The 26828-nt window shown below is 39.2% G+C and overlaps 7 protein-coding genes across 16 annotated transcripts; 4 read left to right on the forward strand and 3 right to left on the reverse strand.

The window, feature by feature from the left end:
* The first annotated feature begins 80 nt into the window (after positions 1-80).
* Positions 81-3938, forward strand: mthl14 (methuselah-like 14). Of its 8 annotated transcripts, none has more exons than XM_064683408.1 (7): positions 81-261; positions 1749-1917; positions 1972-2377; positions 2589-3291; positions 3364-3497; positions 3553-3638; positions 3697-3938. In XM_064683408.1, the coding sequence occupies exons 2-7, from the start codon at positions 1869-1871 to the stop codon at positions 3873-3875; spliced, it is 1557 nt and encodes a 518-aa protein (XP_064539478.1). In that variant the 5' UTR covers positions 81-261; positions 1749-1868; the 3' UTR covers positions 3876-3938. The 8 variants fall into 8 exon arrangements, with proteins under 8 accessions (XP_064539478.1, XP_064539474.1, XP_064539472.1 ...); XM_064683404.1 differs by having other exon boundaries at positions 85-261; positions 1749-1905; positions 1967-2377; XM_064683402.1 differs by lacking the exon at positions 81-261 and adding an exon at positions 1527-1627 and having other exon boundaries at positions 1749-1905; positions 1967-2377.
* Positions 3364-12607, reverse strand: DIP2 (disco-interacting protein 2). Of its 2 annotated transcripts, none has more exons than XM_064683399.1 (16): positions 12187-12607; positions 11183-11254; positions 10676-11098; positions 10233-10615; positions 9887-9977; positions 9239-9791; positions 8837-9174; positions 7256-8581; positions 6606-6715; positions 6424-6505; positions 6263-6367; positions 5832-6201; positions 5110-5770; positions 4603-5051; positions 4388-4536; positions 3364-4327 (listed from the first exon to the last, which is right to left on the reverse strand). In XM_064683399.1, exons 1-16 carry the CDS (start codon positions 12287-12289, stop codon positions 4224-4226), a joined length of 5319 nt encoding a protein of 1772 aa, XP_064539469.1. In that variant the 5' UTR covers positions 12290-12607; the 3' UTR covers positions 3364-4223. The 2 variants fall into 2 exon arrangements, with proteins under 2 accessions (XP_064539469.1, XP_064539468.1); XM_064683398.1 differs by having other exon boundaries at positions 6606-6766; positions 12187-12606.
* A 461-nt stretch (positions 12608-13068) lies between these two features.
* Positions 13069-14062, forward strand: wac (wee Augmin). Its single transcript, XM_064683420.1, has 4 exons — positions 13069-13362; positions 13430-13474; positions 13529-13796; positions 13851-14062. The coding sequence occupies exons 1-4, from the start codon at positions 13359-13361 to the stop codon at positions 14026-14028; spliced, it is 495 nt and encodes a 164-aa protein (XP_064539490.1). The 5' UTR covers positions 13069-13358; the 3' UTR covers positions 14029-14062.
* A 142-nt stretch (positions 14063-14204) lies between these two features.
* Tudor-SN (Staphylococcal nuclease domain-containing protein 1) lies at positions 14205-19909 on the reverse strand. The gene is made up of 4 exons (XM_064683400.1): positions 19528-19909; positions 17169-18009; positions 15477-16912; positions 14205-15048 (listed from the first exon to the last, which is right to left on the reverse strand). Exons 1-4 carry the CDS (start codon positions 19627-19629, stop codon positions 14638-14640), a joined length of 2790 nt encoding a protein of 929 aa, XP_064539470.1. The 5' UTR covers positions 19630-19909; the 3' UTR covers positions 14205-14637.
* Positions 19910-20096: 187 nt separating this feature from the next.
* LOC135429169 (DNA replication complex GINS protein PSF1-like) lies at positions 20097-20786 on the forward strand. Its single transcript, XM_064683419.1, has one exon. It carries the CDS (start codon positions 20150-20152, stop codon positions 20750-20752), a length of 603 nt encoding a protein of 200 aa, XP_064539489.1. The 5' UTR covers positions 20097-20149; the 3' UTR covers positions 20753-20786.
* A 145-nt stretch (positions 20787-20931) lies between these two features.
* On the forward strand, positions 20932-21737 carry mRpL17 (mitochondrial ribosomal protein L17). Its single transcript, XM_064683418.1, has 2 exons — positions 20932-21212; positions 21267-21737. Exons 1-2 carry the CDS (start codon positions 21015-21017, stop codon positions 21690-21692), a joined length of 624 nt encoding a protein of 207 aa, XP_064539488.1. The 5' UTR covers positions 20932-21014; the 3' UTR covers positions 21693-21737.
* A 347-nt stretch (positions 21738-22084) lies between these two features.
* Positions 22085-23233, reverse strand: LOC135429171 (uncharacterized). 2 transcript variants are annotated; one of them, XM_064683421.1, is made up of 3 exons: positions 22807-23233; positions 22454-22716; positions 22085-22387 (listed from the first exon to the last, which is right to left on the reverse strand). In XM_064683421.1, exons 2-3 carry the CDS (start codon positions 22677-22679, stop codon positions 22341-22343), a joined length of 273 nt encoding a protein of 90 aa, XP_064539491.1. In that variant the 5' UTR covers positions 22680-22716; positions 22807-23233; the 3' UTR covers positions 22085-22340. The 2 variants fall into 2 exon arrangements, with proteins under 2 accessions (XP_064539491.1, XP_064539492.1); XM_064683422.1 differs by lacking the exon at positions 22807-23233 and having other exon boundaries at positions 22454-22719.
* Positions 23234-26828: the final 3595 nt, after the last annotated feature.

Consider the following 26828-nt stretch of genomic DNA (forward strand, 5'->3'; position numbering starts at 1 on the left):
AGTATTACTTCATTGTGCGTTCCCGTCGGATGCATTTTAAAAATTATTTCTTAAATGTTGGATACAAAGTCGTATCATAAACTGCTTACAATTGACAATTAGTGTTTTGTCGATACCTCGCTATAAAATTATAATTTATTTGATAAACGGAACAAACAATCCCGTTTATTAGCATATGAGTGAAAACGAATTCAGACAAAGATCCGTTTCCAAAACATATACACCTGCCGCTCCTAATGCATTATATCCATAAGTTCATTTGTAAGTATATACTTATAATAGTTATTATAGCGAGCACCAACTGTGGGTTGTGTTCCGCAGTTATTACAGTGTTATATTACAACCACATCTCTCCCCCTCTATTGGGCTGTTACTTTGCTTATCATTGCATTTATTAATAATTTGTTCCCGGATTTTATTTGGAATTTATATATAAAGATACAAATGTAGGTAAGGTATAATAACAAGAATTTTTGATCAGCACATTCTTATTAATATGACGTCATGTGTGTGTGTGCGTTTTACATTTTGAGTAGGCAGGGGAAAGATAATACATGTACAAACATTCATGTTGATAGCTTTTTTTTTTGTATGTAGGTGGGTAGAGAAATTAGTAATAGACGCATACAAAATGACAAAATATCATAGATAGTTTTAAGGGTTCTTATGTATGTTACGTATAGTAAAGTATACGTTTGAACAACTTTAATATCAGTTGGATCATTGTAATAAGCATATGTCATTAAGTGATATGATAATATCACTTACATATATCACAAATTCAAATGTTTATTTGGACGAATCGAAACGGGAATATTAATGGGGGGAGTAGTGCAGTAATCCAATGCAACTGTCCAAACAAAACTAACGGCTGGACAAGTTTACTTTTTCATGTATCTATGTTCTTATATACCAAATGGGAACCCCCCCTCCCCTATATATTTCTACAATCAGGTTAATAAAGATGTTTTTACAACGAGTAAGTAAGGGTATTTTCGGCACGCCGAGTATTAATTACCCTAGTAGATATTACCCTTTTGCAGATATGTGAGAATGGTGAAGCTCGTATATGCTAAGTTTGATGAAAATATGATGCAAAATTGAATATTTTTCCATAAAAGAACCTACTTTTCGACATATCTTTCCCATGCTAGCTATATGATGTGGTCCGATTTTAATAAGATTTTGCAAATATATGATGACCATTGTGGAACTAATAAATCCCGAGTTTGGTCAAGTTATCTTAATAAAAAAAAAAAGGTTTTCGTACCTGATCCTACTTTTCGACTGATCGTTCCTGTTCCTATATAGACGGTCTGAGCTTAAACAACTCGGCTGTTGATGCTGATCTTGAGTATATATACTTAATGGGTTTTGAGATAATAATAATAGCAAAATTATAATACAAGGGTATAAAAACGAACGTATGTTTGTACGGGGCAGCATTCCTTCGTGTATTTAATCTAGGCTGCAAATCCAAAATAAAGTCGGCTGACCTTTGATTATATTTTCAAAATATAAGTTAAACAATTCAATATAAAATTTTTTTTTAAGTGGCCGTTCTACACAAAATATTGCAAGCCTGAGATATTTTTATACTACCAAATATCATAAGATAAATTCAATGGTCGGGGCCCAAGTTATTTACGACGTTTTTTATTTTAAACCAAACCATTTATGAAAATTATATAATATGAGAATCGAACCCGAATTGCACCCTTGTTTTTAATGTATTGATTTCGTTGCAGTTTAAATATACAATAATCCTGACATGGGGTCCAACTATCAGAAAAGCGGATGGCCATTTTATTTGAAAGTATATCTAACCACATATGTCTGCATTCTGTTGATTATAACTAAAGCTGAAGATGTTCCAAATACCACGGACGTATATGATACTAGCAGGTTCTAATATTAGTGAGCCCCTCTTTTATACCATTAAATTAAATTATCATCTTTTCTATAGCACAGGAACGACATTTAAGCAATTAAACAATGTAAGCTCTAGCGAATTAAATACAACTCCAACTCCAAATGTTGCTGCTAGTAATATATCAACACTGACCCCGACACCGGACACAAGCATGCGAACTCCACAGATCACATCAATACAGAGTCAAAACCAACCCGCTGATTGTTCACAGCGTGAAAAATCGAGAAAACAGCCAATAGCTATATCAACCTCAAGATTACGGAAGTGCTGCCCGCTTGGAGAGAACCTAGACTTTTATCGCGAAAACCAAAGTGATTCAATGTGTGATAACGCCGTATTAAATTTTGAACCAACTGTCATAAGTGCGGTACTTTATGACAATTGCATTGAAGATTTGGAAATACCTACAACATTGCCCTATGAAATTGGCAATCCATGTAATAGGTAAGTTTACTCAGTAGAATGATTGTTGCAGCCTGCAAAGCTTTTTGCTCAAAAAACTATAATGATTACAACTACCATACTAATTCTGATACTACTAATTGTGCGTTCTGTTTAAAATTCCTTTCTATTATGCTCAATTTAAAAATAGTAATAGTAATCATTTCTTATAATCCCAGGCCCAGAACTCTGAAACTCTTTGTATTTATTGCAGTGTTACCTTTTTCAGCTCGTTTCAATACGAAGATCCGGAAGACCTGTTTTTTGTATTGCAGGATGGGTCGCTGTTGATCATCGACCAAAACGGAAATGAGTCTTACACAGTAGAGGAAAATTACTGCTTGGACCAAGATAAATCTGGCCATATGTTAGCATTTATATGTATCACCCAAGTTGAAGAGGTTTCCAAAGCGAAGATTATCATTGTAGCTGTGATGATGCTGATAAGCATGCCTTGCCTACTCTTGGTTAGTTATTTGCATCTGACTTTGCGTCTATTGCGCAATTTGCATGGCTGGTCCTTGGCATTGATGTCCTTGTGCTTAGCCTGCGGTTATTTTGTGCACTCTGTGGTACACATATACGGAATACCGGCGGGTGGCTCCATTGGATACGTTATACAGTTCTTTATATTAAGTTTTTTCTTTTGGTACTTCTGCATATGCTGTAATGTGCTCTTGAATATTTGGTACAAGCTGCCCTACTATGTACAATTTTCTAAGACGTGGACAATTTTGAACTTTGGAGCATATTGTATATTCGCTATTACTGGACCAGCGATTCTAGTCTCGTTGACTTTGCAAAAGGGTCTGCCGGGAATGCCTTCTTATTTTCAGCAGGGACTCACGGAATCCATTCGAGAATCCCAACGTTACTTCATACCACCAGTATCTACACTATTGGGTCTTAGTTTTCTTGTGAGTCAATGCAATAAAAAGAACATTAATTATTATAAGACAAATATATATTAATACTAATCGTTTTCTTAGGCAATGATAATATCGTTCTTTGGCTTTCAACGAATAAAAACTGATGGTTACCTGCGTGCCGATGAAGATGAAAAGATTGATTCTACTCCAATACGTCAGTTTGATCAGCAGAAATACGAGGATGTCAAAAAAGAGTAAGTTATTGCAATCCCTTTAAGTATTAATTTTAATCTGTAAGCCCATAAACAGCGCAAAATGTGTAGCTCTATTGGGAATTATTATAATACTAGCTTGGCTTTTCGAAATAGTAACCTTTTACTCGCCTGGAAATGAAGGTAATATATTAGTAATATAATGTTATTAGAATATCATATAATTGCATTTATATTTTAGTTTATTTATTACTCTGTGATATGATAAATGGACTTCAGGGCCTGTGGATAATGCTAATATTTCTTGTAGTACGTAGACGTCGCACTATAATACTTCGTTGGTGGTACGATCGCGGTACGCATACCATTGTCGAGGGCACAGAAATGCAACCAGTTAATAAAACACTGAATCCTACATAAGAAATTAGTCATAACTTATTAATATATATATATATAAATTGTTTATTGCATTTCACAAAGAAAGTTGTTAATATTGTTTTTGTTGTCATTGAGTTTAAATGTGGTTGCGGGTGTAAAGGAGAGACTGAGGGATAATCGTATCAACTATGTTGTAAATCGTTTTTAAGGAAAAAGCAATTTAGTTCGGTTAGTTTTGTTGATGTCATTAAGTCTAAATCATGCAAATCTAAATGTTTTTTCTTTTTTTTTTCGCGATTATAAGGAAAATTCATTATATGGTGATGAATAAATAATTGTTTTTCATACGTATGCATTTGAATTGCGCATCATTTAGCACTATAATACTATTTACATATTGTATGCAACGTAAATGGGATCTAACTGATCGGCCAGAAAACCATCCCGTAAATGCATACGTTGCTTTTCTCCACGGCTGTTAATGGGAACAACACCTGAAATACAATTGTAAGTCGTTTATTAAAACTGTTCATTTGGTATTATAAGCAATTTACCTGGATCAACCACCACAACAACGCCAACAATGAGCTGGTGCTCTTCCAGAACAGTGTTTGTAACTAAGGGCACCAAATCGAGCGCCTCCGATTCGTTACCATCTAGTTCTACAACTACAACCAATAAATTGGTCCATGTAAACACCGCGCTGTGGGGTAATATTTATGAAGTGATTAATTTTTAGTGTTCCGAAAATGGGACATGCAAAACTTACCATTCGGCAATTTTCTTATGACAGCGTAGTACCGAATTTTCGATATCTATTGGATGATAGTTCATGCCTCGTAACGAAATCACTTCGTCTAAAGCACCAACCACATAAACGGCATCGTGCAACTCCTGATCATTGGAATTCACGGCACCACCCACAAGGCTATGCTCAGAATTACCACCCAGTGAAGTATTCGAAAAGTTTAATTGTAGTTGGCTCATGGAGTTTAAGGACTCTGTATCACTGTCACGACTTGCCACACTTGGTGTGGTTTCATCTAATATGGAAGCTGCCTGAGAACATTCTGTTCGCCGCAGGAAACCCAAATAGCCGGTACGTGCATACATTTCGGAGGTAGCGCCAGTGACCAATTTTGCATTGAAATGATCATTGTAGTCCGTCTCATCGCCATAGATGGTAAAGTAACCATTTGCATTGTGTGGGGCTTGCACCTACACAAAAAAGATAATTGTTCTTGACTACGTGTTAAGTTTAATAGCAAAAGCTTACCCAAATTTCACCTAAATGTGAATCGCCGCAGTGTCCTTTAGTTTCTGGATTTGCTATGATTACTTTTACACCAGGCAGCAGCTTGCCAGATTCAATTAAGCATAATGAGTTGGGTGCGCCTCGCTCTACCAATGCAACGCGATTATTGCGCAAAGCCCTAAGATCTACATACACCTGTGCGCTCTCTGCTGAGCTTGCACCCTGAACACATATGGCTGGGTTAACGCGGCATCCGAAGGAAGTTGATACGCAGCGTGTATTCAGTCCAAGTCCCTGGAATAATTTGCAAAACTGTTGGGTCAGTGTCACTCGCGGACGCTCCTCACCAACAACCACGCACGTGCGCACGCATCGTAGATCGACATTACGTTGTTTGAGCGAGGGCACGGAATTACTCAACGCTTTAGTACATAGCTCAATAACACCATAAGAACAAAAGGTATCGCGTACGCGATGCTGAGAAAGCGTTGAGAGCCACAGACTGGGATTGGCCTCTACTTCATAGGGGGCGATAAGAATAGAATGGTGGCCGCTGTATACCCCAATAAGAGTCCACATTACAAAGCCAAGCCCACAATACGGATCCAGACATAAGGCGACATGACGGGAAGGATACAACTCACAGGCTAGTTTTAAGCTGGCGCACAGACTAGACAGAGATCTGTTATACAAATATATTATTATTAGATTTACCAAGGGTTAGCTATTTTGTGGTATCCTACCGATGAGTTATGTTGACACCACTTAAACGACCACAAGTGGACACACTGAAATCTAAATAGGCGCTGGAGTCCAACGAGACTGTGGCTATGCCAGCCAATTTACGCTTTGGATTATCATCGATATCTAGTATAGGTGGCCACGTCTTTGGATCAATTGATGACGCGGCCTCTCTTGATTTCAATAACTTAATAATTGGTTGAATAGAGAGCACAATTCCGCTTTTGGAAACATCGACAATCATACGAACAGTGGGTAGTGTTGTGATTAAATTTTGTGGATGCGGTGGTCTAATTGTTATAGGTATTGCACCAAGATAAAGACATCCATAGAATGCGCACAGCAAATCCAAGCCAGGTGGAAAAATGAGTGCTAGAAAAACGAAAATTTTAATTTCATCTTGTATGATCTTAAATATTAAATCTAAACTTACCAACATGATCACCTGGTTCAATTTTGCCTCGTTCTTGCAACAATGCAGCTATCTTTTCAGCCCGTTTGTGCAGCTCAGAGCAGGTCAGCGTTTTTGCTATAGCTCCTGCGTAAATATATTGCGTTTACATTGAAGGTTAATTTACAATACTTCGGACTTACCCTTTGCATTAAGCAACGTAAATATTATGTGATCTGGAGAGGTGTTGGCACGCCAACGTAAAACGCCAGTTATTAATTGGGGCTGATAGGATTAATGATAATTAGTTATGAATCATAGGTGTAACTTATACTGAATAATAATCATTAGACCTACCTTACTTAATGATAATCATATGACCTACCTTACGTTCCCCGTCTTCGGCCATTCCTACATCGCGCCCGTGTGCAACAGCCAAACGATTGCCCTGCACTAAATTTCCGACCATGACGGAGGCGGGTCCTACACCCGTGTCTGTAATACCACAGCCAGATGATGAGCTTAGTTTTGCAGTAGTTTGCACACCTTTTTGTTTTTTTTTATGTTTGTTAGTAGTGGAATGGTTTGTTGTTTTTGTACAAGGATTTGATTTGATATGCAATAACAGTATATGAGTTATATAAGTTGTATATATGAATTAATTTCAAACGATTTGTGAATTTGTTAATTGAAAGCAATGCAATGCAATTAGATCAGTTGACATATTTTGAGTTGTTTTGTTTGTCGTTTTTATAATACAGTGTTAATGTTTTTGTAGTTATTGAGGTGAGTGTTGTTGTTGTTTATTAGTGGTGCGTATTTATTGTAGTGGGCATAGTGGGAAGCAACCGCAGCAGTTCATTGTTGTTGTAGTTGTAGTTGTTTGTTGTTGGTGATTAATAAAAAAGAGGAAAACAATATTTGTATTTTTATCAGACACGAATGTATAAAGAAAGCATAGATAGGAACCAATAAAGCCAATGGATTAACAATAGGTTCTATACTACCCGCTTACCCAAAACAACGCTCACTCACCTTGATGCAGTTCTCGAGGCTTTGGTAGATTGGTGACGCATGTGTGGGGACACATTAAAACATTTGCCGGATGGAGCGAACCCTCCAGAAAACGACGCCTCGCTTCGCACAAATGTATTCCCCCAAGTGGTGTCTTCGGCAAATGATTCGGCGGAACCAGTGCCAAACAATAAATTCCAACCTGATGTATGGAATCAACTGCTTGGAGCACACGTGACATCCACTGGAAACTTTCCTCCTCCGAGCAGTCAGGTCGTTGCTCGGCTATGACACAGACGCGCTCATCGCGCAAAACTTTAATGCTGAATACGGCAATGCGCCCTCTATAGATAAATCGCATGGGTTCGACAGCCAGCACTGTGGCAATGATGTCATCGGCGTTGTGCTTGCGACCAGTAACAGTCATAAGGCCGTCGCGTGATCCGCACACAAAAACCAATCCCCCGGGTCCAAGAAAGCCCAAGAGCCCTGAACGTACATAGTATTCCTCGCTCATGGGCTTGGGTGTGCTAGCAATTGTACCACAACCGTCTTTCGGTTGCTCTGGATCTTCAAGGAGCGGTTGAACTTTAAATGTCGAATTCGTCATACCATCGAGTCCAAAGTAACTGGCACCAGTTGAGCCACTCGTCACACATATCTCGCCGACCTGATCCGTTTTACAAAGCACCGGTGCGCCCTCTGAGCGCACAACCACCATTTGTGCGGCTGGCATAACCTGCCCGCAGTCTTGTAATGTAAGGGAAGTTAAAGAGTCTTCGCTATCAACACGCACGACGCCGTGCGAGAGGGCGGCCATGGAAAGCACGCCACGACCAGTAGCTGATTGACAGAATCCAGTGGTAGACGAGCGACCAGGCCGACGCAGTGAAACTGTAAAGACCTCTGAGCTGCTGGCGCAGGGGCAAATTGCGTCCGATCGCAGACCTTTTGCTTGGAATACATTCAAAAACTGATCGCATGATGACAATGACCAGGGATTGGCACCATCGGCTACAAGCAGCATGCGCAGTGAAGCTAATGAGATATCCTTATGATCCTTAGTGGCCAATAAGCCCCAGTGCAGATCTCGGCTCTTAACGAGACAGCAAGACGCACGATGTTTTGTTATTAACTGCATCCAGGATGAGGGCCGCAGCTTCATCAGCGCATAGGGAATAAACACCACATGCATGCCATTGAGTATAGATGTCAAAACAGCATGCCACAAGCCAACTTCTCGTTTAAAGTCCAATACACAGACAATTGTTTCACCCTCAGTGTAATGACAGGCCATTGTCAGAGCACGACAGTGATTTATCATGGCAGCGCGGCTAACAGTGATGCCTGAAATAAAAATTGTATATGAATACTGAATTAGTATAATATACTATCCAAAAAGGCAGTAATTATATCTGGTGAGCAATTCGTTTTAAAGTGACTATGATTAAATATGCTTTGGGATGCAAAAATATGCAAATCAAAGCACGCTGCTTAGTATTTTTCTTGCGGCTATGAGCCAAGTACTGGAATATTTTACTATAAAAAATACTATATTCCTTATGAATTTGCAATAATGTAACATTTTTACTATAAACTTACCCATTACACTGCCCTCTTTATCAGTAGTATACTCAATATACGCAGCTGCCGTGTCTTCAACACGCAAATTGCCCACATTAAAGTCTTTGGGTGGTTTGGGTAAATGTTCAGTCACAAACCATTGTAATCTTGGCCAGCCTTTTAGTTTCGCTATCTCACCGGTTGCAGACTTGGGCAGACCCTTTAGGCACGCCTCCGATGTTAGTGCCACGGTTATACCACATGAACTAAGTAAAAATCCCACTTGCTGTGGTGGAGTGTCCGAGCTTGAAAGCGGTAACTCAATTGGCAAAGGCACCAAACCACGAAACATGCATCCATACCACGCAGTTATGAAACTAAAGAATACTCAAGAATGTTAATGCCGCAAAAAAAAAGTAAAAATTACATCCTAAATCTCACCTTAAGGGATCATTATTTGGATATACTAGGGCTACACTATCTCCTGGTTTTAGTGTGACCTGCTCGGGTCCTTTACTGAATATCTTTGTGGACAGCGCATAAGCGATCTTTTGTGCACGTGATAGTAGTTTCCCATAGGTCAGGGTTGTGGTTATTTTGCCGTTAGGATCTAATACCGTAGCCATCGAGCTTTTAAATGAATTCATTCCATAGCGTTGAAGTGCACACTCTAATGTACGTGGTAAGCCAGCTGGTATAGAAAGTTGTTCACCTTGCACCGGAGTCATGGTACTGCCCTCTGGCTTGGGGGCATTCGGATCCTTGGGGTTAGCAGCAATCTCAAGCTCGATGTCGTTGTCCTCATAGAACTCGGGTAGTGGTCGTCGTTTGGGTCTTTTAAGGGTATTCAGCAACTGTTGAATCTTGGCCGATACTTTCCACTTTCCATTAGCATCTGTTTCATTAAGCTCTGTTTGAGAGACGTTAACATAACGTGTAACCCGGTCTGCAATGCGATGAGCGTTGTTGAACTGGGTAATGTCTGGTGCGTTAACTGTTCGAAATATTAAATGAATTAATAATTGACTCCAATTAAAGAAGTATAGGCAAAAATATATTTTGCGCTCACCTAGCGCACACTATACTTACAATGCTTCTGTTTATAAGCTTTATCAGTAAATTCATTATCTCTTTTATATCCAATTGGTGGTGACTCTGTGCTCGAAGTGTCCGATGTAGGCTGGCCATATAAATTATATATAAAATTCATAAAAAGAAAAAACTTGCTTAAAGCACTATATATGTCGCGTGTACATTTGTTATGATGATCTACCGTGATGATCATAGATAATTAAATATAAATATTCTGGTTCTTATCAATGAATATATTATCAACTATGACTAACCAGAGTCAACCAATGGAGCTCTTCGCCATAATTGAACATAAATAATTATAATTGCAAAAATATGCTACTCTTAGCACTTATGTACTCACCAGAGGCGGCAAATTCTGCGGTGGACGTCGTTCGGCTGCGCTGCCCGACAAACTATATTTTTGAATTGGCGCTTGAGATTGTTTGACATCATGCCGTAAGTGCTGTTGCTGTGCGATCATCGATGATTCACGTATTGGTGGCTTAATGATCGGTTCCGGAGGCAGCATATTTTTACTTATATGATCCCGTGGATAATTATATTCCTTGTCCGGTGAAATAAGCTCCTCCGGTATCGATTCGTCATCACTGGATGAGTCCAATTCATCGTTACACCCAGGGCTGCGATTAAGCACAGAACTCCGTTTTGAGGGCATGGGCAAGCTGGGCTTTGGCCGACCTTTAAGCGCAGCCAGTGCCTGTTGGACAGCTTCCTGTCGAACCTCTACAAAAAAAAAAGTGTCAATTCAATGTTTTAATATACCGTTTATTATAGTTGGTATACCGGAATGATATCGCTTCTCATTGTGCGTTACTTTACGTTGTGTTCGCCGTTGTCGATTTTGGCTGCTATTTGTTGGGGGATGTGGTGCATGGTTTTGAAAGGTGTTTGGCTCGCGTGTGTTTTGATAGCCGGGATCTCCTACGGCACCGCCTTGCGGTCGCATATTCTCATAGCCAGGTACACCACCTCCGCTCTGAGGTGTCGACGATGATATTGATATGGCTGAGCTCGGCTGGTGGAAGTCTGATTTTTTGGAATGCCTTTGTTGTGATGAGGGTAATGAAGGTACTTCAGTCACATAACTATACCCCTCACTAGAGACAATGACGCCATCATTGTTTACGTTGCTGTTGCTATTGTTGGACTCTTTAATGTTGTAGTATGGCGGTGGCGGCAAGTTCTTTGCCTTCTCCACGTCGTTTACTATTAAGAATCACGTTGTTTCCATTAATATATTTATGTATATTCCCAAACCAAAGTTAACATATACATGCTACGATTACTTACATTCCTGTTTCTTCAGGTAGGGTTGCAATAACTTTGACCGTTTCTTTTCGTATCCTTTTTGGGTTATGTCACCTGAAAAAAAAAACAAAACAGGTTAATTTGAATTAAAGGCTTTTATTAAAACCTATGCTTGGCATGACTTGTATATATATATGTACATACGAACTATTCTGTATATATATATATAAATTTAACTAAACCAAAACCGATATCTGAAATGATCGTTATATTAAACCAAAGAAAGAATTTTTTTTAAAGGGGATATTTCTGTATTTAAACAAATTTAAATAAATACACTGTCTACTCTTAATATTCATAGCTGTATACCTGAAACATATCTGCATGCTTATAAGCATTCGGTTTTGGGTTATCTTTAGGCAGATAAACCACACCTATAAGATATGCCATGTACTTCGTTAATTGGTTTTTCATTTATGTATCTATATACCCATACGAGGTTAATCTACCTCTTTAAAGAATTTAAGAGCTCCATCTGTTATATGTAGATATTTTAATAGATGTCGTATCATCTCATATGCAATTAGGCCTTTAAATTGTATGTACTATTAACACATGTGTAATCATGCAAGCGCATATGTAAATACATGCATGTATGTATGTATGTATGAACTTTTTGTGTTGCACATACGTGTATGCAGACACATGTCGTTTATCCCACAAAACCGCACACAACCAGACGCGTTATATCAATAGCAGTTAAAGGGGTTGGCGCGATGACAAAGACCCCCTGTTTCTGCCTGTCCCTTTATCTACTAACGTAGCTGTATCTGCAGTGCTCAGCTTACTGCTTCAAGTATTATTTGGAATGCAGACATGACCCATGACAGGCTACTTCTACAGCATGTTTCAGAAACACATAAGAGTTTTTATGTTAGGACAGGAGAAAGAGGCAAGGTGTAGAGTAAAGCCCATAGGAAATTAATTATTAAAGCTTATTGCGTAGCAACATGTCTAAATTGTACATATCAAAATCAGAATGATACCTTCAGATAACTCCAATTCCAATTCGGCCAACTTTTCGCGTACATCAGTTGGTAGCGATGAGACAAGGTCCATCCCCAAAAAGTTGGCAGCCGTCGCAGACATTTTTGCTGTGGACCGTTGTTATTTTTCTTAATGGCTGGAGTTTTATGTTAGTACATAAGAATGTACATACAAAAGTATGTAATTTAACACATACACACGCACAGACATATACACACACCGCTACTTTGCAACTTCGTTTCTAAAACTCGATCGATTTTCAATACATTATTGAGTAAAATTAACGATGCTGGTATTTCGTCGAAGCTTAGTGCTTAATACAATAATTTGTTCACATTTAACTTAATATTTTGCATTGTGCTCGTGCAAATTAACACATCACCCTATGTCAAGTAGCCCTAACATCAACCGCACCGACAAACGCGTATATATAAACAAAGAAAAAGTAGAAACCACGATTGAGAGAAACACGGGTATGCACATAAATGACCAATATTTGGCTCTCACTGCGCATGATGTCACATCTTAAGAACTTTGTGCTTGCGAATATGCTTACATTAAATAATTTTCAAGTGTTAACATTTTTTCTTGAATTACTATAAAACTAATCGGATATGCAACATTTATAAATTTATTTATTTATAATGAATCGAATAAAAAACGTTGAAAATGTGACGTCATGCTACTTCTAGTTCACCGCCAAAGAACGAACCGACACAATGCACAACCTTTTTTCCAATTAAAAGACCATGTATAGCAACTGTAATAGGGATGATAAAACATCATCTTTGTATTAATATCGATAACACGGACATATCTAAATCACTATATTCAGCTTAGTTTCCAATAATACTTTAGGCACCATTACAATTAGTGATTGCTTGTCTGTTTAATTACAACAATTTAATTTTTAGCGCAAATTTGAGGTTTATATCATATTTTGCAATGTTTTATTTAGTGGCGCCAGTGCTGATTATACACAATCGATAGTTCTGTGGTAACTTCATCTAGATGAAGCCAGTTACAATTAATCACAAACAAAATTTGGATTCATTTGACATCAAATAAAGACATATTAATATTTACATCTTTCTTACCTGAAACTTTATAAAACGTCGAAGTGTCCACATAAAAAAGTTAAGCTGCAGGCCTGATTGTCCAGTTCTTCAAAATGGGTGCGCGTATGATATTTTTTAAAGCAATTTCGTGTTTAAAATTTACACATTTTGTTCTCATTATTAGACAATTTAAAACTTCAAGATGAAGTAAAAGCTTTGAAAAATTTCGGTATGTAAACGCATTTAACAAGCCTATATCCATAAGTATTAACGATTATCGTAGGAGATCACTTGGAACAGATGCTGAAACTCATAAGCTTCGAAGTTTGCGATTTGCCGGACGACGTATTGATGTTGCTGGACAAGTGTGTGGAAATTCAGGCATACGGGCAATTAAATGATCTTAACATAAACTATCTACGTGAATTTTACTATACAAAAAAGCGCGAAAATATCGAAAATAAACTCACTGTTGCACAGCAATCGGCAACATTGAAAAAACTGAGAGGTTCTATAAAAGAGGCGGACGAGGAAATAGCCGCATTGGAAAGGTTTGACATTTTATTATTATAATATCCACTTTTTAATTCAAACCATACATACAGATTTACAAGCACAGTTAGCAAGCGCTTGATATCGGCTACCGAACTGCAGCGCAATATTACTCAAATAGCTGGAAAATCCAAGGGCCTTCTGGACAGACTAAAGGGCCTAAAAGTGCCAGATGACTTCAACATTGAAGCGGTAATAGAGAAGATAGATATGCTTGAGCGGAGCAAATAAAGCGAATAGTTTTTTCTCTTTTGTATAAAAATGATTTAAATGTTTTTTATTTAATCAGTAAATTCAAAAAATTACCATAACACAAAATCAGCGAATTTAAAATAACCAAATTCACACTTTTTGCTTAGGCTTACAAATAGAAAAACTTTACGCATGCAAAAAAAATGTAACTTGACTTTACTTTGATTCTATTTTATTGGAAGTTAACCGCTTACAAAATGGTCAATTGCTGCTAGTTTTTGTTTACGTGTTTACGTTGTTTAATGCTTTTAAAGAATTAGTAATGTTTTAAAAACCGTAAAACCGAATTCATAACGGTTCGCCAGCTGCTTAAAGCATACAAATGTTTCAAGTTTTAACCTTTCCTCCATATTCCATGTTGTTTTCTGTTTCTCAAATGTATCTAATCTGGTTATACGCATCATATATTTGTATATGTATATAAATTGGTGTGTTTATAGAATTAGTAATTTCATATTCATTAAGTTGTTGCTTGTTGTTGTTGTTGTTGTAATGTATAAAGGGCGGGTATGTGGCAGACAAACATTTCAGCCAGCAGCGCGCGCTCCACACGCCGCCTGCCTACTGCAGCACGCTTTGATCCGTTTTCTAGCGAAACTCGGGCGCATCATCCTGCGTAATGTCACCGTACTTCCAAATGGCCAAATGGGCAGCCAAAGCAGCATCCTGTGCAGTCCTATACTGCTCCAAAAGCTCCTTTAGTCGACGCTCACGTCTTTTCTCAACCAGCACAAGTCCATCTGCAACGAGCTGCTTTCCAAAGTCCGTCTTCGTTGTTGGATCGTGTACGGTGGCTAGGTGGGGACCACCACCAACCTTCAACTCAACATTTAGCTGCACCTTGTGGTTCAGCACATCGTCGGAGAAGGCACGCAAAGCTTCCTCTTTATCCTCATTGTCTGCCGGCAGAGCGACTAAGGCAAGTGCATATTCGGTAGCATAGGGTTTCTCGCTGCTGAAGGCAGGGGGCAATGCAGCCAACCGGCTTGTTGGAAGAGTCTACATTATGTGGAAAAGAAAAATTCTATTAAGAGCGGTTATCTATTTAAATATATATAATTGATGTGGTTATGTCGCACATTGTTGACTGTCGCTGCGCTATGTCTTGGGAGCCCCCAACAACGTGCATGTCATATTCATATGGAACACGCGGAATTACAGCCGCATTGACCAACGGCTGTTCCAAAAAATATGGCTCAACCGCTTATAGCCTTTGTGCGAGTAAACCAACGCGCCTTACAAAATAAGCACACTTATGGGTTGTTGTAGAGTTTCGTGTACACCACTTCATAGCCGCAGCTAAGGTCGAACAGATGAGCATTGTTTATGTGGCAAACTTATGACTCATGCGTTTCGCTTTAAGACGGAAACGGATCTAAGGAGCTTGCTGAGTGCTGATTTAAATATCGATCGATCCTTATACTTACTTCCTTATTACCGTAGTCAATGTACAAAACACTAGCGTTGTTGCCTTGAATGCGTTCAACTTTAGCGCGATACCATTGATTGTCGAAGGTGAACTGGGCAGCGACCAAGTCGCCTCGCTTGGGTGTATACGAGCCAGCTATAGGCGGATTAGCCTGGAAATCGGCGTGCAGCTTGCTCATCAATGTCTCCAACTTAGGACCGTTGTCAACGGATTGGGCGAAGAACGTCAGCGCTTCAGTGATCTCAGTGACGATTACATTCTCATAGTTTACTTTGCGTTCGACCGGAACCTTCTCTTCCTTATCCTCTTCAATGACGACCTTCTCTTCAGGCACTTGTTCTACGTAGTTAGCCCAAATGTTCTTTTTGGCAGCCTTGGCACGATCTTCGGCGCTCTTGAGGAGTCGGTAGTACTCCGATTTCTCGGCACTAAAGTGGACCTCAGCGAGTCCTTCTTCAACAAGGGCGACTGAAAGATTAATATTTTGATCAGTCCATAGCCAGCCAATAACTGATGAGCCCGCTTTGTCGGTGGTGTCAATATGCACGGAAACATCACGCTGCAACACACGCTCACGTGTAAACGTGAGTGCCTCGTCCCCAAAAGGTTCACCCTCCTGGGCTGGGACGCCGTTGAGTGCAGGACGCGACGAACGTGGGCACGATATGCCAGCGAGTAGGAAGGTAACTAGACAACTGTCTTTTGGTACGTACAGACGCAAGCGTGATCCGCTGGCAACAAACTCAACGATGGCTTCTGTGCGCAAAGCACGTTGCCAGGAAGGCAAATATTGTATCTTGATGCGGGAATGGTCGACAGTTAGATCGTTGACACGCAACGTCGCATTATCCTTCTTGGCGTGAAGGCCCTTTAGACCTTTAATAGCTTGCTGCTCGGCGGCAATCAGTTGATCGTAGGCAGATGATCTTTGGTCATCATCCTGACGGTAGCGTACACACGTCGCAAGACCCTTTGCCACCATTGCCTCGGCCACGTTCTGTCCACCGATAAGAACAGTGTAACAGTGCTTTTCCGGAAAGTTATCGCGCAGTGGGGAGATATAGTCCAGATTGCACTGCACTTTTTTGTTAATAAGCTTTTTGCGCAAGAACTCACGCGCATCGAACATGTGCGGAATTTCATAAAGAGGGCGATAATTTTTGCCGCGTGGCGGAGCCTTCACGATTTCCTCACCATCTGTCCCAACCACAGCGCGTTGGTCACGTGGCGGACGAATGGAAGAAAAGAATACCTTCTTCACCTGACCATTTGCCAGGCGCACGTTAATAGCATCGCCATTGAAGACCTCGATAACGGTGCCTGTGAAATCCTTCTCCTTTGAGTTGAAAGTAGGCGTTTTCGCTTGGTAATCCTGCCATTGACGTAGACGCTTTTCCTTGGCGATGCGTTCGGCAGCTCGCAGCTTGTCAGCTCCTAAAGATAAGTGAATCAATGCATAAGTAATCTAATTTGATTTAAGTTTGTAATTATTGAAAGCTGCTTGTAGACGGGGTGAAATGAACGCAGTGCCAATAAATTAGTCATTGTATTCTTGGAGTCCGTCGATTTAATCTGGCAACAGGCAGTTGATAATAACGTAGCGCAACACAAGGCTTAAGCCAAAAGGGCGCCACGCACGTCAACCCTGTTGCCAATTAGGATTTCTGTACTGCATCTATAATCTCCTCACCTGTCTTCATCACAGCCATAGACCAGTCAACGCACTTGGCCAAGCCTTCGCGCAGCAGCGATTCGGCAATGTTGCCCTTGGGGTACAAAATCGTGCCAATAAAGTTCGAGTTGTTAACAGACTCAAGCCTGATTTCGACATCACGTTGGAGTAGGCGTGTCTCCACATAGTAACGAGCCTCATCGGCGAAGGGAACCTTAACGCTGAGGTCAGGTTTGCCATCGGCGTCCAATTTAACACCTGGGCAGCGAATACCTGATATCATGAGCGTAATATAGTGAAAATCGGGCAGCAGAAAGGCACGCACAGTTGAGCCATCGCGCACATGCTCGATGATTGCCTTAACTGGTTTGCCACCATAGATATCAACGATATGCGCTGGATTCTCATGCGCCCACTTAATGTTCCGAACTTTGTCCGCAGCGTTCACGTTATGCGCCCATTTGCCACGGTTGGCAGCACGTGCCTGATCCTCCAGTTCAATAAGTGTCTGCTGCTCTGGCGTTGGACGACCCTCACGACGGACTGTTACGAGCCCCTCACGCACAATGGACTCAACGACGTTCTCACCAGTTTCTTTGTCCTTGCCAACCCACACGAAACCGTATTCACGGTTGGAATTCGCAGGTTTATCATAGGTAAAAGTCACTTCTACGCCAATCAATTTCTTGCGCAAATACTCGCGCGATTCCCAAGCCCATGGTTCGTCCTTGGTCTCGTCGCCGCCAGCGCCAGGCCGGCGCGCCAACTTAGGTGCGAGCACATGCGAAAAAGTTATTTGTTTTTCCGGTGGAGGGGCACCTTTGGTCGCGCGTATAACAACAGTGTCCCCTGAGAGCACCTGTAATAAACACACGCCGTACAAGCAATGAGGTTAAAATTAAATAAAATCTTTAGACAAAAATAAAACACGTGTTTCCGATAATAAATTTTCCGACAGATGGCGCCGACGCGGTGTTTCACAGGGCTACCGCAAATTAGTGTGACCGTGGTGGGTTTATGATAAGGCTAAATTCTACTTGGACAAATTATCCAAGGTGATGTTTTGTTTTTTTTTTTTTACTTAATTTTGAATGACATGGTTGGAGAATCGTTTTGAATATTTTATTATAACAATTTCAATTTGGTTGTGTAGCGACTTTTGCTATCTACAAATATACCAAATGAATAAAATAGGCAAAAACGCAATCGTCTTCCTTAAAAAGGGTTAATTTGTCAATTTGGTGTCGAAGGGAGCCCATTTCAAAATATAACGAGATATTTACAAGAATAATTGTTAATCTACATAGGGATGTTAATCCAATGGAAGTCCAATGACATGCTCTTGTATTATAATAGAGCCACGCGTAAGCAAGGATTGATAACGTTAGCATATTCTATAGCGTATTCGCTTACACACACTGAACAGGGAAACAGGTGTTGGCATGCGGCGGCTTTGCGGCTTTTCAAATATCAACAGGTCTTTCACCTAAAAGTTCATAGATGAAAAAAAAAATGGAATGCTGACGCAGCATTGGATTATGCCAACGAAGGGAACCAGCAAGTAGTGTTGCTAAGATGAGCATGCAACGTCATCACTTGTTAAGTCGGCTTGTCACAATTGCAATTGATAACTTTTATTAATCGCCATTACTGGTTGTGCGTGTATTGACAAATTCTACACACGTATGTATTTATGTATGGATTTATGAATACGTGTTAAGGGTCAAACTCTGAAAAGCATAAAAAACACTTGAAGTGCACTTGAATAGCTGAGCACATAGAAAAGCAATAATTGAAAGTAATCATAATTATATATGTACGTTAATACATATATTTTAATATACGGGCATATTGCAAATTGTGCGCCTGTGCAAGCGTTTTCGAGGTTAGAAACGAAGTTTTGTAGTAACCGTACCGTACGGCAAGCAAACTCGTGCCTATGTGTGTGTGTGTGTGATAAAAACGCATGTTTCAAAACGCCGGCAATTTGGCGCTGACTGATGACGTCGCCCGTGGAAACCAGGGCAGCAGCAAGAGAACGCCCGAAACACATATGCATACATTATATGTAAATGAATATACGCAAGTACATTAAGTAAGCACTGCTGAACAAGAAAATATGCCAGGTTGGCACCTTCGATAACTTTCGTTTTTTTACATTATGCTGTTCAGCCATTGTATGAATGTGTAAGCGTGTTTGACGTGTCACTCTCACACAACTCGCGTATATGAGCATCTCTTTCGCACATGCTTGAGTGGCATTGCCACGCCGATAATCACATATTTTTTATTCGTTATATATGAATAACTATCTCCAAGTTAACGAGATTTCGTTAAAACGCATTCAAGCTAAAGATCACTTAAACTGTAAACTTACTTGTTTCACAATGCCGGATAAAGTCTTTGCAGGCGCTGGTGCATTAGCTGCAGGCGCACCGTCTTTTGCTGCTCCAGCTGTCGTGTTAGCTGCGGTTGCCATATTTCCGTACAGGTGCAGGTTTTACCGGCGGGCCGTTATACGTGGCTTTTTTAGTAAGCGGGTTGATTTCCTCACGTTTGTTTAAAGTGCGCCTAACACTGTTTTTAACTTAATTAAGTTAATTGGGTATGAACACACCACACAATACAATCACCTCAGAATTTTCACTGCTTAGTAAGCTGTGTGACCAAATATACAAATGTCCAAGATACCACTCTTATCGACGAAAAATACCAATTGGATAATGCGAATTTGACTGACAAAATACTAGGTACCCTAAGATCAGGAAGAATTAAACGGTGTAGATATATTGAGTTAGCTTAGTAAATGTATATATATATGTATAAATATATATACATATAGAGTTGTATTTAATATGTTACTTTGTTTACTCGAATATAACTATATAAAAGTGCCTAAAATGGTAATTAAAAGCTATCGATAGTAATCGATTTAATAACTATTAGCATTGTCTAAAATAAAGCGGGAAATACTTATACATATCGCCTTATAAACAAAGATGAGCCGTTCAAGCAAAATGTTTGGCGATAATGCCTTCGATTTACTAAAGGATCTTAAACGATCGGCACAAACTATACCCGCCTTTGAAGATGATGGCGTACGTCAGGTATTGGAGGAGATAAAGGCTATTTTCGAGGAGAATGTGGCACAGGCGTCTAGCTATAACAGCTCTGGAGATCGCAGCTTGTGGCCCCTTCTTAACTATAGACACGCGGCTCTTCAGCGAAATAAGCGCTGTCTCCTGGCTTACCTCTATGAGCGAATGCAGCGTATCAAAGCCATGCGATGGGAGTTCGGTCCAATTATACCCAGTGATATTAAACCGGCACTTTGTGAGCCAGAAGTGCAATTTTTCAACAACTATTCCAAGTCTTTAGCTTCATATATGCGTTCCGTTGGCGATGGGCAAGGCATTGACTTGACTGGCAACTTACGCCCGCCAAAATCTCTATATATCGAGGTGCGTTGCGTAGAGAACTATGGCAAGTTTGAGTTGGATGATGGCGAGGTTGTACATTTGAAGAAGAATAGTCAGCATTACTTGCCCCGCGCACAGGTAGAGCCACTGGTACGCCAGGGCATTCTACAGCACATAGCTTAAGGTATAAATCCAAGAATAAAATAAGACATACATACGCATGGTTTTTTGTTTTTTTTTTTAAATGAATTTCGCTCAAAATGATCAGTCGCCTATTTGCGTTGTTTTATCTATCGAAGTAATCGATAGAAAATAGTGATACTGTTCGGCGAGTTCCCAAAAACACATGTTAATAACATTTCAACAAATGTTAAAATTGTTTAACAGCTGTTTAGCCAGGCCATTACGTGAGCCTTAATTTATTAAATTAAAATCTGGTTTCAAAATGAATCAAGCCGACGTTAGCAAGTTAATATCACAGTTGCGAATTGCAGTGCGGCCAAACAAACGTCATTTAAAAAACGCGGATGGTCCAGAAGGCCGTCTGCTCAAGCTAAGGAAAACTGTCACGGCGCTGGTGAAACACGAACGCATTGAATTGTTTTACAATCGAGCAGATGAAGCACGTGGGTATGCAGAGCTGGTAAGGACGAAATATATTTACTTTACGATTTAATGAGTTACCAATTCCGTATAGCTCATTTCAAATGCCATACGGTATGGCGACCGGCACAAAGCGACTATGGATCTTGCGGACTATTGGCTGCTTGAGAAGCAACTAGTACATAAACTGTTTAAGGTGTTAGTACCGCGATTTGAAAACTCCAACTTATCCTACACACGCATGTTGAAAGCGCCGCGGGAATATCCTGGAATATACTATAAAAAATCGGTGCTGGAACTCCGTGGGAACCCCTTCCCAGTTCTTACGCCAGATAACAGTCAGAATCGCAATCTATTACACAATGTGCTACTGGATGAGGCACGTAAGGAATTTAGGCGAGAGAAGCTGGCAATTATGGCCAACAAACTTGCTGCTGAGACTGCAACGCCTCCATCACCCATAGAAGTGGCCAAGACCGTAAACCAGCCCCAAAATATTGAAGGTGCGCCAAAAGTATAGTATTTTTTGTAAATCATTGGAAGTAATACATTTATCTAATCTAAATTATGGCATAAAGAGATGTTAATCGGGTGGGCTCAAACCATATACATAAGTAGGTGTATTGGTGTTTCCATTGCGCAAGATGCTGGTCAAGATTTAAGTACAGCTTCAAGCAGATAGTGACATGTTTATGGTAAATATATATATATAAATATTATTTCATAAATGCAGCCAATCCGACAAGTTAAAGAACGATGTTGTAACCAACGCGTTTAGTAAATGTACGGCTACAGTCATCAGCTCCAGAAATCTGTTGCTATTTTTCTAATAAGAAAGTAACTAATGGAAGAGCATGCCATAATTATAAGTGTGTAAACATATATTTATTTATGAAAGCACTTGTGAAGTTCATACAAATATGTGTGTCAAAGCCAAAAGTGGGAATTTTAATTTTACGCCGCTAATTAAATCATGTACTTATATTTGGGACATCTGAAAGTTATCCATATTTCTTTTAACTTGCATGTAGAGAATTTAAAAACCCCTTATGCTAAATATCCTTTTATTTATATATAGTTATCTATAAAATATCAGTCTTGTAAAATATTTATTTTGCAAATGTTGAAGTGTTAAGCTTTATGCTAGCATTCAGTTAACGTGATGTTTTTAGAGTTTGCTTACATTGCAATGGCTAAAATAGTCCGATTTCCAATCTATAAAGTATAAACGATAGGTCAATACAATTATTGGATTTATGTATTCATGTATGTAAACAATACCTTTGCCGGTTAGGCATATCTCACGCAACATGTCACAGTGGCTGTAAAAAAACTGGTGCTCATTTGAATATGTGGCGCAGATTGGCAGAAAAGGATCGCAATCATCTATAGCCCTGCAGCGAAACGAATTCTCCAAAGCTGGTAAAGAGAGCACACACAGCAGAGATGCCACGAAGAGCATCAGCAGAAGTAATGAAATTTTTGATAAGATTCCGAAAGAAGACATTCTTAACTCAGCCTATTAACACTCTTGATGATTCACTCTGTTTACAGAGTTGGTGAATTAGTAGATGGGGTAGATTTTTATTAGTAGTTAATATATTGAGTATTAAACATATGATAAAAGTACCCACCTATGTACAAATGCATGCAACAGCATATTTTCGTGTAAGTAAATGGTAATAACCATCCGTACTGCGTACTGACAACGCGCTTTAAAACGAATACCGAACAACTGATAACCACTGGGAAGCTTAAGCGCTACTGTGCTTTCCCATGTGCTATAATACAAACACAATCCCCCATCTGGTTTGCACGATTGTCATGGCAACGGCCGATTGTCGCGCATTGTTATTATTGGTCACAGACACAATGATAAACATTGACTCAATCGTGGCTCGCGATTTACGGGGGAGCTATTGTTTATCCCGCTATTGCCGGCATACTCAATGAATGCCGATGTCGTTGCTCATCTAACTGGAACACCATTTTCAGTCGGGTCGGAAGTGTTGCTTAGCGGAAGCACAGCGTGCAGGTGTAGTATTTACTGTATTGAGGGCAGAGTCTATGCACTATAAACCGGAAATCTGACCAACCTGACCTAAAACATACTATGCACCAAAAGTGGCCTTTAAGAATTTGCTAAATTAAACTAGCACGCTCATATTTGTATACTTTTAATAAAATGGCAAAATTTTCGTTGTTAAATATATAATTTATAGAGAAGAAATTAGCCGTCGTCATCAAACGAATTACATATGTATGTCAAAAATTTAATAGTTGTTTGTGTAATTCGTACCAACATCAGATACATATATGCTAGTCCGTTCGATTGGGCACCACACATTTATGCATCCTTCGTACTCCCCAAAACACCAATCTCCCATTCCCCACCCCGTACACCTCATTGCATAGCCTATGCGTTGACCCTATACTCGTTAGGTCGTTCAGTAAGTCAGGACAAACTCTTTTTTATATATAAACTTAGATAAAATGATTTGTGAAGAGCTTGCAAAGATAATAAACATCACGGCACTTTAATCTATATATGTATGTATTTCTTTGTGTGGTGTGTTTCCAGCGTGTGTGTTCACAGCGCCACGATGACTGCATTTCCTGTTTGTGCTGATGCGTGCGTCCCCGCTATGCGACTTTCATAAGTTCAGCAAAACAATGGAGACATAAAAAAGTGCATATATGTATATACTAGAATATATTTCGAAAGTAATAATATTTGTGCGGAATTAAAACAAATATTTATCATCTTATAATTTTATCCAAACCGACAATTTCATACGTAGCGCATAGAAAGTCATGTTTCTAATAAAGTATTTATACCATATATGCTTGATAACAGAGCATTTATCCGGAGAGGACATTGCAAAATTGAATATTTCGGCATAGTGGGAAATTGTTTGCTACCAATATTAGTATTAATGCTTTCGATACCTTCACATCAGATAGTAATAAGGGGAGGGGGGGGGGGGGGGCTGAAGAGATAATTCACATATGCACTGCACGGCCGCTATTGGCTGCAATGCTTTTGATCCCGCTATCTTAGTTCTTATGCTTGCGTTTGTGCACTCAATTGTAATGGTATTAGTGTGCATGCCGGCTTAGCGTAGGTGCGAGATTAATGAGGCCATTTAGTCTGTGCCCTTCTCTCCTGTTGATCGGTCGTGTCATCGGCGCGTGTTAAATAAATACCATGTCGTTTTTAAAAGATTTAAATTAAATGTGTTAAGTTAAACGCGTTTGGTTTGTGCGTATTGTGTGTGTGCTTGCAAATTTCAATTAACTTCTACTGGTTTATTTAAGAATTGGCAAGTTATTTGTCGCTTACATTTTGTAGCTGAGCTTTTTTCACAAAGGCAAATTGGCGCGAACACATGCCACATGCAGAGAGAGAAAGAGAGAGGGAACGATATAGAAAGAGTGAATCTCTTATTTAACAGGTAATTTTGATCTTGTTGTACATACATGCATACAAAGTATCTGTATATATATATATATATATATATATAAATTTCTATATATATATATCTGTATATATGTGTGTGTATATATATGTTTATGTATACAGATACATATATGTATGTATGTATATATATGTATATTTATGTATAAATCAAGTGAGTTTGAAACCGATCGCATGGTAAGCCAAATACTGCTGCAGGCGCAATTTACAAAGTGCTGAAACACGTATTCATTAAGTTCTTATGTAGAGCTTCGAAAATAAATTAGAGGACAAAACCAAAAACTAGAATGCAAATGCGACTTTTTGATCCATGTCTATATACGAATCTTGCGGTAAGATTTTGGCATGAATTTCGACTAAAAATTATGTATTTAGATCTGAATGCCAGATTATTCTACAGGAAAAACCATGAACAAAAAGCAAAACCTCGTAAAAATCGGATGCGTTTTGACCGAGTTATGGGAATGGGAAGTTTTGACCCATGCCTACATACGCATCTTGGGGTAAGATTTTGACATGAGTTTCGAGTAAAAATTTTGTCTTCAGATTTAAATGCCAGATTATTCTAGAGGGAAAACCATGAACAAAAAGCAAAAACTTGTAAGAATCGGATGGGGTTTGACCGATTTATGGGAATGGGAAGTTTTGATCCATGTCTACATACGAATCTTGGGGTAAGATTTTGACATGAATTTCGACTAAAAATTATGTATTCAGATCTGAATGCCAGATTATTCTAGAGGGAAAACCATGAACAAAAAGCAAAACCTCGTAAGAATCGGATGAGATTTGACTGAGTTATGGGAATGGGAAGTTTTGACCCATGTCTACATACGAATCTCCGGGGTAAGATTTTGACATGAATTTCGAGTAAAAATTTTGTATTCAGATTTGAATGCCAGATTATTCTATAGGGAAAACCATGAACAAACAGCAAAACCTCGTAAGAATCGGATGAGATTTGACCGAGTTATGGGAATGGGAAGTTTTGACCAATGTCTATATACGAATCTTGGGGTAAGATTTTGGCATGAATTTCGACTAAAAATATGTAGTCAGATTTGAATGCCAGATTATTCTAGAGGGAAAACCATGAACAAAAAGCAAAAACTCGTAAGAATCGGATGAGATTTGACCGAGTTATGGAAATGGGAAGTTTTGACCAATGTCTTTATACGAATCTTGGGGTAAGATTTTGACATGAATTTCGAGTAAAAATTTGGTATTCAGATTTGAATGCCAGATTATTCTAGAGGGAAAACCATGAACAAAAAGCAAAACCTCGTAAGAATAGGATGAGATTTGACCGAGTTATGGGAATGGGAAGTTTTGACCAATGTCCTTATACGAATCTTGGGGTAAGATTCTGACATGAATTTCGAGTAAAAATTTTGTCTTCAGATTTGAATGCCAGATTATTCTAGAGGGAAAACCATGACAAAGAGCAAAACCTCGTAAGAATCGGATGAGATTTGACCGAGTAAGCTGAATTGAAATTTTCGACCCATGTCTATATACGAATCTTGGGGTAAGATTTTGACATGAATTTCGAGTAAAAATTTTGAATTCAGATTTGAATGCCAGATTATTCTAGAGGGAAAAACATGAACAAAAAGCAAAACCTCGTAAGAATCGGATGAGATTTGACTGAGTTATGGGAATGGGAAATTTTGACCAATGTCTATATACAAATCTTCGGGTAAGATTTTGACATGAATTTCGACTAAAAATGTTGTCTTCAGATTTGAATGCCAGATTATTCTAGAGGGAAAACCATGAACAAAAAGCAAAAACTCGTACGAATCGGATGAGATTTGACCGAGTTATGGGAATGGGAAGTTTTGACCAATGTCCTTATACGAATCTTGGGGTAAGATTCTGACATGAATTTCGAGTAAAAATTTTGTCTTCAGATTTGAATGCCAGAATTTTCTAGAGGGAAAACCATGAACAAAAAGCAAAACCTCGTAAGAATCGGATGAGATTTGACTGAGTTATGGGAATGGGAGGTTTTGACCAATGTCCTTATACGAATCTTGGGGTAAGATTCTGACATGAATTTCGACTAAAAAGTATGTATTCAGATTTGAATGCCAGATTATTCTAGAGGGAAAACCATGAACAAAAAGCAAAAACTCGTAAGAATCGGATGAGATTTGACCGAGTTATGGGAATGGG

The sequence above is a fragment of the Drosophila montana genome, unplaced genomic scaffold, assembly GCF_035044405.1.
Source record: "Drosophila montana isolate Dmon_TW-CO22-7 unplaced genomic scaffold, ASM3504440v1 contig_2592_1, whole genome shotgun sequence".
NCBI lineage: Eukaryota > Metazoa > Arthropoda > Insecta > Diptera > Drosophilidae > Drosophila > Drosophila montana.

What these genes read in the sequence shown, in the direction of transcription:
- mthl14 (XM_064683404.1), top strand. Translation starts at nt 1,772, where the DNA reads ATGGGGTCCAACTATCAGAAAAGCGGATGGCCATTTTATTTGAAAGTA. An exon ending in ATTGGCAATCCATGTAATAG is followed by an intron (nt 2,378 to 2,588) that starts GTAAGTTTACTC and finishes TATTTATTGCAG; the next exon opens with TGTTACCTTTTTCAGCTCGT. An exon ending in TACGAGGATGTCAAAAAAGA is followed by an intron (nt 3,498 to 3,552) that starts GTAAGTTATTGC and finishes GCCCATAAACAG; the next exon opens with CGCAAAATGTGTAGCTCTAT.
- DIP2 (XM_064683398.1), bottom strand. Translation starts at nt 12,289, where the DNA reads ATGTCTGCGACGGCTGCCAACTTTTTGGGGATGGACCTTGTCTCATCG. An exon ending in TGAGAAGCGATATCATTCCG is followed by an intron (nt 10,616 to 10,675) that starts GTATACCAACTA and finishes TTTTTTTTGTAG; the next exon opens with AGGTTCGACAGGAAGCTGTC. An exon ending in CATAAGAAAATTGCCGAATG is followed by an intron (nt 4,537 to 4,602) that starts GTAAGTTTTGCA and finishes ATTACCCCACAG; the next exon opens with CGCGGTGTTTACATGGACCA.
- wac (XM_064683420.1), top strand. An exon ending in AAAAGCTTTGAAAAATTTCG is followed by an intron (nt 13,475 to 13,528) that starts GTATGTAAACGC and finishes CGATTATCGTAG; the next exon opens with GAGATCACTTGGAACAGATG. An exon ending in GAAATAGCCGCATTGGAAAG is followed by an intron (nt 13,797 to 13,850) that starts GTTTGACATTTT and finishes CCATACATACAG; the next exon opens with ATTTACAAGCACAGTTAGCA.
- Tudor-SN (XM_064683400.1), bottom strand. Translation starts at nt 19,629, where the DNA reads ATGGCAACCGCAGCTAACACGACAGCTGGAGCAGCAAAAGACGGTGCG. An exon ending in TATCCGGCATTGTGAAACAA is followed by an intron (nt 18,010 to 19,527) that starts GTAAGTTTACAG and finishes TGTTTATTACAG; the next exon opens with GTGCTCTCAGGGGACACTGT. An exon ending in TTGACTACGGTAATAAGGAA is followed by an intron (nt 15,049 to 15,476) that starts GTAAGTATAAGG and finishes CACATAATGTAG; the next exon opens with ACTCTTCCAACAAGCCGGTT.
- LOC135429169 (XM_064683419.1), top strand. Translation starts at nt 20,150, where the DNA reads ATGAGCCGTTCAAGCAAAATGTTTGGCGATAATGCCTTCGATTTACTA.
- mRpL17 (XM_064683418.1), top strand. Translation starts at nt 21,015, where the DNA reads ATGAATCAAGCCGACGTTAGCAAGTTAATATCACAGTTGCGAATTGCA. An exon ending in CACGTGGGTATGCAGAGCTG is followed by an intron (nt 21,213 to 21,266) that starts GTAAGGACGAAA and finishes AATTCCGTATAG; the next exon opens with CTCATTTCAAATGCCATACG.
- LOC135429171 (XM_064683421.1), bottom strand. Translation starts at nt 22,679, where the DNA reads ATGTCTTCTTTCGGAATCTTATCAAAAATTTCATTACTTCTGCTGATG. An exon ending in GATATGCCTAACCGGCAAAG is followed by an intron (nt 22,388 to 22,453) that starts GTATTGTTTACA and finishes TATACTTTATAG; the next exon opens with ATTGGAAATCGGACTATTTT.